The 10,315-nt window shown below is 38.9% G+C and overlaps 1 protein-coding gene across 1 annotated transcript in view; it reads right to left on the bottom strand.

The window, feature by feature from the left end:
* The window catches only part of CORIN (corin, serine peptidase), a 182,118-nt gene that overhangs the window by 95,722 nt on the left and 76,081 nt on the right, over window positions 1-10,315 (bottom strand). The window contains exon 4 of the mRNA XM_018564960.1: window positions 1,005-1,215. Coding sequence (XP_018420462.1) covers window positions 1,005-1,215 — 211 coding nt within the window. The remainder of the gene's footprint in view (window positions 1-1,004; window positions 1,216-10,315) is intronic.

The following is a 10,315-nucleotide window of genomic DNA, read 5'->3' as shown; positions in this document are numbered from 1 at the left end:
TCACAATGTTCACATTGGAGGTGAGGAGATTAAGGGGGGATATGATTTCCATGTACAAAATGTTCAATGGTGGTAGCAACATTAGCGATAAACTGTTTAAAATTAACTCCATTACAAAAACTAGAGGCCATAACCTAAAATTGGTGGGAAAAAAATTCCAGCTCAAGGGGCGCAGGGGGTTCTTCACAGTAAGATCAGTTAGGGTCTGGAACTCACTGCCCCAAGCGGTGATTTCAGCAAATAATGTGGAATTGTTCAAGAAACTTTTGGACGATTTCTTAAGGGACCGTAATATACAGGGGTACAGGTACTCCTAGAATGAGATCCTAATAGGTTGAACTTGATGGATTAATGTCTTTATTCAACCTCAAATACTATGTAACTATGTAACAATGCAAGCTTATGATATGGGCTAACTCGTAGAAACAAAAGCACTCCCTATGTGGTCGATGTTAAATCCAAACACTATTTCAGAAGGTGGGAGGATTGGTTGCAAATAAATGATTGTTTACTTAAGGGGCTACTCTACAAAGCTCTATATTTAACACAACAGCGAAAATATGGAACAGAAAGTATTTTTAAAAAGTGTGAGTCACATAAATAAAAGCTTTAATGCTGCAATAAAAACAAATTCTCAATATAATACACTACACTTTCCCATTAAGCCATATACATCATATTAAGTATATACGGGCTTGTACACTAAATGTATAATGGCAATTAAATTTTTTAGAGTGACCCATCAATCTTTTTTTGTGATCAAAAGCTAGTTTAAGTGCTTTGGAAGATTGCCCCTTGTATGGCCTGCATATGTCTTTGGTTCACAAAGTTACTTCCAAGGAAATCCTTCCAGAGCTTGATTTTAAGCAATGTGACAAATGTTTTGCTGTCATGCCTCCTCTGCTAAGTCATGTGTTTAGCACACAAATAGTTTAGTACAGATTAGATAACAAGTATTCCACAGAGAGTGATTGTAATCATTGATGATTTGAGCTCCCAAATACCTGTCATCGCCAAGACTGATGCATTCAGGAAGAGCCAAGCTACAGCCGAACAGCATGATGTGTTGATAGCAGCTGAGGCGGCTGAGATAGCTAAAGAACTTTAAGAACATCTCCATATCGATGCTCTTCACAAAGGAGTACACAGATTTGGGAACGGTGAGATTGTACGGCAGCATTTGGCATTGGCTGTACATGACGTTTACACAATTGTCTGAAAAGTAAAGAAAAAAAATTGTGAAAATAAACATAACCGCTACAATGAAAGCAACATTGGCATTTCACAATGTACTGCATGTAAAGCAGAGGTTACACCTGCCTGTGCAGCACATAACTGCTTGTGGAAGTAGTTTAGAAGAAGTAATGCTTGAGAAAATGTGCGCTATTGCCTTTAGCAATCATCCAGATGCTTTCTGTTGCTTTCTAGCTAGAAAAACGGCATTCAAATTTGGTTTCCAATACAATAGTGATAACACAACAGATAAGCATACATTTAAAGGCATTTTCAAGAACATATTAAAGCAGAAGTAAAGTTAGAAAAATAAAAAATTGCTCGGAGGTAGGGATTTTTTGGCATAAGAGCAATGCAAAGTCTCTTCTGCTAAAAACACTTCTTCCTCTCTTGCCTTGTACACTGTATGGCACATGCACCAGTGTACTCTCTCAGCTCATTCATGTAATCTCTAAGATACCATGAATGGCCCTGATGCCAGGGAGGATGGAACTCCTGTGCACATGAGTAGGAGTCACATCATCAGTGACCACCTAATGGTTAAGAGGATGCTGGGGAAGTGGCGGTGTTGAAAAAGGCGGCGGCAGGGGACTGAAGATGCATTGCACAACGCTGGAGAAGGGCACACTTGAAGGTAAATACGCCATATTGTGCAAGTATGCTGTGCACATTATTGCAAAAACCCACCCAGCTCGCAGCCGTTTACTACTGTTTTAAGAATACAAGAAGTTCCAGTTTATTCCTTTTTATCAATATTAACAACTAGGTTTTGTCCAACAATTATGAACCATGCTCTCAAACAATTGCATACACATGCGTGTTTCATCACTTATAGAGTTTCATGTGTTATATACATTCAAGAGTGATGTGTAGCAAGGCTGGCTGATGAATCTAACACTATTTACTAATTGTGCAACCAGTAATGGCACACTAAAGTGCACTTGTGTCCAGGCTATGTACATTTAAGTATTTACATATTCTCAACAAGCAGCAAAGGAGATTTATAATGAGCCATCTCTGACCTCTCTAACTGCTTGTACTGTGATGTCATTCATTCTCAGAGATCCTCAAAGATCACAGCAAAAACTCTAAAGTTGGGATTCAGTTTTCTAACAGGCTGGAAATACCTGCAGTGTTTTTTTTTTTATTTCTGGACTGCCAGGCTGCCAAGATTCAGCTCTCAGAGATCATTGAGTGCTTATTTTAAAGTGGTTTACCTGCTTGTTCGGAATATGTAAATGCTTAAAGTAGAATTCAACTTCCATTTTTTTTCAATAATTAATCCAGGCTCACACAAATATAAATTGCCCAGCAAATGATTTCTTAACATTTTTGCCAAAGCACTTACAGTCATCATGTTTATAATTAGCTCCAACTCTCTTAGCTCGACTTTCCTGAACTTCGAGTCCAGTACAAGATCACAAGGAAAAGAGCCATCTACAGCAACTGTATCTACTAGCTTGGAGAAGGGAGAAGGAAGGAAGAGCAAGGACAAGGGAGGTTCTTCAGTGTTTGTGGAGCACATACAAGGGTGGCACCATAGGGCCCTGCAAGAGAAAGCAGCCACCCTAAAAGAAGATATCAGGGCCAGTGCTCAGGGGACCAACTGATTCTACAGGAAACTAAAACTTGTAAACATCAAGGAGCAGCATTTATTGTGAGTTATTTAATCACCATTTAAAATAGCTAAAAAAACATTGACTTTAATATCACTTTAAGGGAAAACACACAACAGGGATGATGGAAGTAGAATGGGGATGATGAGTGTGACCAGGATGTGAAGATAAAAATAAATGTGATATTAGGTTGATTCAAGGAGCGCGGCTTTTTCTATTTTGTTTTACGTAAAATTAGGGAGCAAACAAGTTTGGCACCTGCACATTTCATATTTCCAGGGTGGGAAACCATTGTGGGAAATAGAGCAGTGATATCTCCATGTAAAGTCTGTTAGAAGCATTAAAGTTGTTCATATCCTTCTCTAAGCAGCTACTTAGCTTTTCTAGACTGGAGACTTTACAGGGGATTAGGGTTGTCAACTGCAACCACTCCAAACCCTAATGATACAGTACTGGATATGTGCTATCTTCGCAGGCTACCAGATCTATATGTTTAATTTGCCAACCTTCCAGATGGGGCCCCCTTCCTCGCCAAGGCCCCAAAGCAGACATGTGGGTTTCTATGGCTACAGTTATGCCATTGGTTACAAGAAAATATATGGCTATAGGTATCAGGGGGAGAATTATTTAAATTGTGTGACTGTTTGCTAAGGCCAATGGGTACTATTGCTATAATGATTCTTTGATGACCGTGTATAAATCTGTATAAACACACAGTAATGGAATAACCATTATATCTTATACTACACATGGAAATCTGTGATGTGCAGTAGAAATTTAAAAAAATCTGCACATTTTAAGCAATGTGACAAATGCTTTTCAAAGCCATCGTGATGAGCAAATGATCTTAGGTAACAAAGATTAACATCACTATAACAGTTTTCACATGACTAGCTTAAATAACATTAAAGAGAGGCAGCTATATTAGTCTTCATGTGCCTAATGGTGACCACATACTCCGTGGAAAATGTTATGCCATGCATGGAAGATTATAGAATGACTGTTGTTACTACAAGTTTTCAAATACAATTCTGGGTTTGTTTTTCCTTGTCACATTAAATTAGTTTACTGTATCCTTTTTCTACCCAAACCCAAAAACTGCTTTCCATTACAAATAATATGGTTATTATTACTTTATTTATATAGCACTTATATATTTCACAATATTTTACCAATTGGGGAAGAACGCCCACACATCCTCCCCCTAGACCTCAAGACAGAACCGAAGACCCACACCCTCTATCCTATGGAGTGAATAACACAAATATAAAAAGTGAAGTGCACAGACAAAAGTGAAATAAATAAACAGTGCCAATGTGCAAGACAATGGCTATGCCCTAGGGCCTGGTATGAAACATTTCCACTGGTCTTAGCAAAAAGGCCTTGCCCAAGAAGCGTAGTGCAGAAAAAGCAAGTGGCCTGAGTGCCTTTCACACAGTAGGGTCCCAATCTCAAAGTGCTACTTGAGCACCTCCAAGGCATCACTCCTGTGGGAAAATTAATACCACGGGCTCCCTGCTTTCCCAGCCCATGACCAGACCAGGTAGCCCTGTTCAAATCAGAAGGTGCTGGGACCCTCCAGATCCCGGACCAAAAAAAGTACTGCAGACCTCCACTCTTACATGAGTGGATGCTCAATTCAGTTTCCCTAACCTTTGTCCAGGACCCTTTGGGACCCCATCAACTCCGGCAGGGTACTCTGCAGCCAGACATTCTTACCATAAAGCCAGAACAGTGGCACATTTCCCCTCCTGAACACTGATAAGAACAGGTACTACATTTGATCTTAGCCAGTGCTCTGATGGTGATACCTTTACTGCTGGGTCTGGTGACCATTGTCTCCAACACAGAAAGTGATCTGAAAACTGTCAGGATAGCTACTTGCTTTGGAGAAATCTCTTTCTAGGAGATGTTTTAGGAAAGGAGAAAATTAGAAGGATCTTAACCACTCCCTACACTATACCAATGCTAAATAAAAGGTTTTGGATTTACATACATAATTTACTTTATAGAGTTGCTTTGAATTAAGTGTATTAGACGCAAAATACACAAAAAAACACTGATGCACTAAAACTATAGTAAATAAAATTAGCATGCAGTTAATCGGATTTCATGTTTAAGCAGTTAGTTTTCTCTTTTCAACTAGCATTCCAATGTTTTACCAAAGACAACAACTTATTTTCTTTTTTTTTCCAGTTTAATTGAATATGCCCTTGAATAGGAAGCTAGAACACCTGTGATATAATAAAGCAATTAGTAAATTATATAAAATAATTAAATAAAATAAGGCCTCCTCTGCGGATCTTTGCCTATTTATTTATAATAATAGAGTTATCCTACACCCCTGGTTGACCACTCTTATCTCTCTTTTTCCCTCTCCCTCTCCCCTACTTCATACCCTACCCCACCTGTATTCCCTCCAATGCCTACCCTTGATGTATTACCTTACTATTTCTGTTTATTCTCCAAGGAAATTTGACTTAAATATTTGTATTACTTTAGACTACCTCATTCTTATTTGGTGACGCTGGCAGTGAATGTTTCGCCATGTAGACAACTTCCCAGATTCAGACCTGACTGTATTGTAAAAGGGCCTTGATTCCTAGGGAGATATGCCTCTTTCCTGAATTATATGTGCTGTGTTCTCTGGGGTGGGAAATATACTCTGTTCTGTATGTGAACTTAAAATAAATAAATATAGTCTTTAAATAAATAAAAATTATACAGTATGTATTTTAGAATTAGTTTTGTTTATATGGATTACTGCAGCTTTCAAACTTTTTCTTTATGGGAGGTTCTATAGACTGTTTTTTGTACTGTAGTATCAGTTCTTCTTGAATTTTCTCTTTTTTTATTTTTTCAGAGCATTGTGTAAATCAGGACTAACTCCCTCTCTCCTCTTTAAATCATCTTCTTATCTAACTATATTTTATTGTTTTGTAACACAGTTTGTTATTACTCAATGAAAAACTTAAATTTGCTGAAAAAAGCATTTGTTGCACAAGTAAAAAAATAAAACTGTATATTCTTAAAAGCCTATCACACAGATTAAAACTTCATTTAGTTTATATTCTCAAAGGAGCTAAATAAAGGTGTAACTCATTATCATTTCTTTTTCGTGGTCAGCGTTTCCAATTTATTATTTTCTTTGTACATAGCAAATGGAAACTTCACAGAAAACAAGTTCTAGTGTGTTGACATTCCAGCTCAGGTAGGAGGCCCCCCTCCTTTCCTGCCCTGCCAGGCCACTGCTCAGATTAAGGGTCTGGTTTGGAACTTTAGAAAGATCCCACTTTTTAAAAATGTTTTGGCATTGGGGTCCCACTTAAAATATCTACTAGATCTAAAGGGTCTGGTATAAATTTGTAGGGGAACCCCACACCGTGTTTTTTTTTACACTGACATTTTCACTCTCTTTGCTACCTCTGAGGTAGCGAACAGAATGACGGAGCCGCATGCTGCTCAGCTGCATTCGGCTATTCACTCTCTGCTGTTTGGCCCCTTTGAAAATAGGGGTGAACAACAGAGAAGGAACTGCCGAACATTGGCCTCTGCCGATCCAGATGTTGCATCGGCTGAGGCGAACGGGTTCTTTCCTTTGGTTCGGCCAAACGTACTGAGGCTGTTCCCCGAAAAAAAAGGGAGGTGAAGTGAGCAAAATGCAGCAGATGTATGGCTAAACATAGCCGTTAAGGGCTGCAGTGAATAGCCGAACAGACTTCGGCTTACTTCACTTCAGTTCGGTTAATCATTTGCCTGCCTTCAGTGGCTTAGTGAATAACCCACTTAGTAAAATGTGAATTTTAAGAGATTGTCACACCTGATTATTTAAAAGAGCTGAGTAAAGAGTATCTCAATTTATGGTAATAACACTTTCCAAAGAGCTGCTTGTATTACCTAACAGTAAAAGAATATCATCCACACACAGCGCTATTTTTTTTCCCTCCGTAGGACCTCATTTATAGCCATTAACCTCCCTGGCGGTATTCCCGAGTGTAGCTCAGGGTTACTTTTCCATACCATAAGCAGTAACCCCAAGCTACACTCGGGAATGTCGCATAGCATTTACTTACCTTGTCCCTTGAGCCGCGCTGTGTTCTGCAGCCGATGCCGGCTTCCGTCTTCCGGGTTCTGTCCCTTGCAAGCGTATGCGTCGCAGGGGGCGGACCGGCGGCATTTTAAAAAAAAACGAAAAACGACAAAGACGAAAACAATTCGGAAAAAAAAAATAGACCGAAAAATTACATGAAAAAAATAAAAAATCATACTGCCACGGAGGTTAATGTCCATGTAATGTCTGAGTATCAATACCAAAATTTCAATAGCTATTGCAAAATATAATTGGGATAAAGGGCACCGTTAACAAGTGCAACTGTGAAATTTCAATTGAGGAGACAAAATGTATTTACTGTAATTCTTATACACAGATCCTGATATAAAACTGAACCTATTTAATAAATATGGGGCTGAAGTTATTTTTTTTATCTCTGCCCACAAATAAGACATTTTAATAATATCAAAGGCTTTAGTTGAATCTAGAGATTACAATCTCTTTAGCTACCATATTATCAGGTATTCGGTAGGTATTTTAGGTATTTGTATATTTAAAAAAGTGTATTGAATATCAAGGGCTGTAAATTTATTAGGCATAAAGCCTGTATGGTCAGGATTTATAATATTGTGTATTACTGCAAGCAAGTAATTTGCTCACTTTTTAGCTATTGAGTTAACATGTACTGTAATCAAGGCTTTTGGTCAATACTGTACAAATCTGAATGTATCACGTCCTTACCTGATTTCATAATAGCTACCAGTATTACCTCATATACAGATATGTGCATCAAATTAAGCTCAAAGGATGCATTAATAGTATCTAATAATGCCTATGTATACATCTGCTGGAAGAACATTTTTCCCCGCGGCCTTATTATATAGAAGTGTCTGCAGCACTCTTTCCAGCTCTTCCAAACAAAAAGGTGTTTTAATGTTGCAGCTTAATCCTGCATGAAAATGTAGCCCTTCTTACCCATGCATGTGACTCTTCACTTGACCAAAGGAATATCACAGGATATAAACCCTGCTCAGTCATGAGCATGCCTCAAGAGCAAGGAAGCCATCTTGTTTGCATCTGAGGTCTGTAGTCCAGCTCAACAATTTGAAGATGAGGTAGAAGCCAGGGTGAAATGTATATATAGTCTTTAATTATTCTCCTGATTTATGTGTGTATTTTATTGTGATACTTATTTTTTGGGGGGGTCTAAAGAATGAGTAGACCGTATATATACAAACACATACATACACATACATACACATGCACAATACAATAATTTATTGTGATCTGGTACAGTACTGAAGGACATTAGTGTTTCATTTTGTGGCAGAATCAATTTTAGCTAATTCACTAAACATTTGTTTTCAATTCATCACATTAATTACAAAAATGTACTGCAAATACATGAAGGCCCAGTTAAAGCCTTACCAAGTTTTATTTTTTTATCCAAGTGCCTGCATGTTATGATTTGTGAATAATTTTGGTTTGTAAATGCCCTAAACATTGTAAATGTCATTTCTTACACTGCAGTGCTGGCAGAGGTGAGTAACAGCCATACCTCTCAGCATAATTTTCCTCATTAAAATGCATGGCCAGGAGGGTCAGGTCAGTTCAGTTACTAACTGCTGACTACTAAGTGCACTAGGTTTGTGTCTATTGAACTGCACAATAAAATTTGGAGGCTGTAAGTATAATGTCTGTCTGACACCATGTCAATTTTATTGACTTCAACTGAGCTTTAAAAGAAAATGTATTCGAATAGAGCACATCTATTGAAGAGCACCTCTGAGAATCAAGTATTACTGTAGAGGAATATAACAAGCTGTACAATTTAATATGATTTATAATAACTTGGTTAAGGCAGATTTTTCAATGCTCCTGTAGAGGACTGAAGCCTGCATGACTCTCTAAAGCTGGCCATATACAGATTTCCAAATGAACGTTCCCACGAAAGATCTTTCTTTGCCACCCAATAATGCCATCGGACATGATTGACGCCATCAAAAGTCAAATGAACGTTCTTTCGGAAATCTAAGCAGTGTATGGCCAGCTTAAGAATTGCAGTGGATAGTTTTGGGAACCAAAGAACACAGTGGCCACCGTTTTCACAGGTCTGAGATAAATGTATGTGCATTGTTTAAATGCAAATGAGAGGTTACCAGCAAGGCTGCACAGTTTGGCAGCACTTTGTGTGAATCTCTCTATTGAATGAACAAAAATAAAGATCTGTTGGCAGCTAAAACAGCTCCCATAAATGTACAGTATTTCAGCTGTAAATTTAGCTGTCTGCATGGAGATCAGCTTTAATAGAAGGAAACATTACTGATTTATCCATTCATAAAACAATGGAAGTGTGGTAAAAGTGAACCTGCTGTCTCAAATAACTATTAAAATGAAGCTATACTGGTTTTGGGCCAATTTTATTTTTTATTTTCCAAAATATTATAAATTTTTAAACTGCTGATTCATATTTGTTGTTTTTCACTATATGCAATCTTTGTTATACAGGTATTCCTCACTTAACGACCGAGTTCCGTTCCTACGACCAGGTCGTTAAACGAATTGGTCGTTAAGTGAGGAACTCTATACAGTACTGTACTGCATTAGTACAGTACTGTATAGCATTGCAGATGTACAGTACCGAACAGTGTACTGTACATCGGGCAATGAAAACACTTACCGGGACCCGCAGTGAAGATTGGAGGACATCACTTCCGCCGGCGACACGTCGCACTGACGCTGACGCGCAAGGTCGGAGGTCGATCGGCGGTCCGTCGTAAGTGCGAGTGGTCGCAAAGCAGGTAAGTCGGTAACCGAGGAATGTCTGTACATATAAAGATATGATAAAAGACAAAGAGGGTTATTCACTATTGAGCCGAAGGATACAGCCATAGGTTCGACTGATCCTTCGGCTCTCTTTGGCCGCCGGAGCAGGGCTGCTGTACAGAATATTCACAATAGCCCTACAGCAGCCGAAGGCGGCCGATTGGCTCAGCCGAGCCGAAGGTCTTGACTGAGCAGAAGTCACAGCCGAAGCGGGGGGCGGGTTGCCGAAGGCCGGCTGTTCGCCCCACAAATGACAGCTGGGTGGAGCCAGCCAAGATCTCACGGCTGGCTCCGCCCCGGTTGTATTGACAGATCAGCGTCCCCAAATGACCTCGGGACGCTGATCTGTCATTAAACAATAGCAACTGGGTGGATGTCGCGGTCGGCTCCGCACAGTTGTTATTCATTGGCCGAGACCTGCTAGAAGACTCTAGCAGGTGCCAGCCAATAGGAAACAGTTGGTTGTGGCTAACTGTCACTGCTAGCTCCACCCAATTGCTTTTCTTTTTTTTAATTTAAAATATATATTTTTTTATTTTTTATTTTCCTATTTTGGATAATATTTAATATAATTTCTTAACCTTTTATT

The sequence above is a fragment of the Nanorana parkeri genome, unplaced genomic scaffold (assembly GCF_000935625.1).
Source record: "Nanorana parkeri isolate BGI_ZX_2015 unplaced genomic scaffold, ASM93562v1 scaffold800, whole genome shotgun sequence".
In the NCBI taxonomy this organism is placed as follows: domain Eukaryota; kingdom Metazoa; phylum Chordata; class Amphibia; order Anura; family Dicroglossidae; genus Nanorana; species Nanorana parkeri.
Note: the sequence above shows the minus strand (reverse complement) of the source record. Positions and strands in the feature narration are given on the sequence as shown.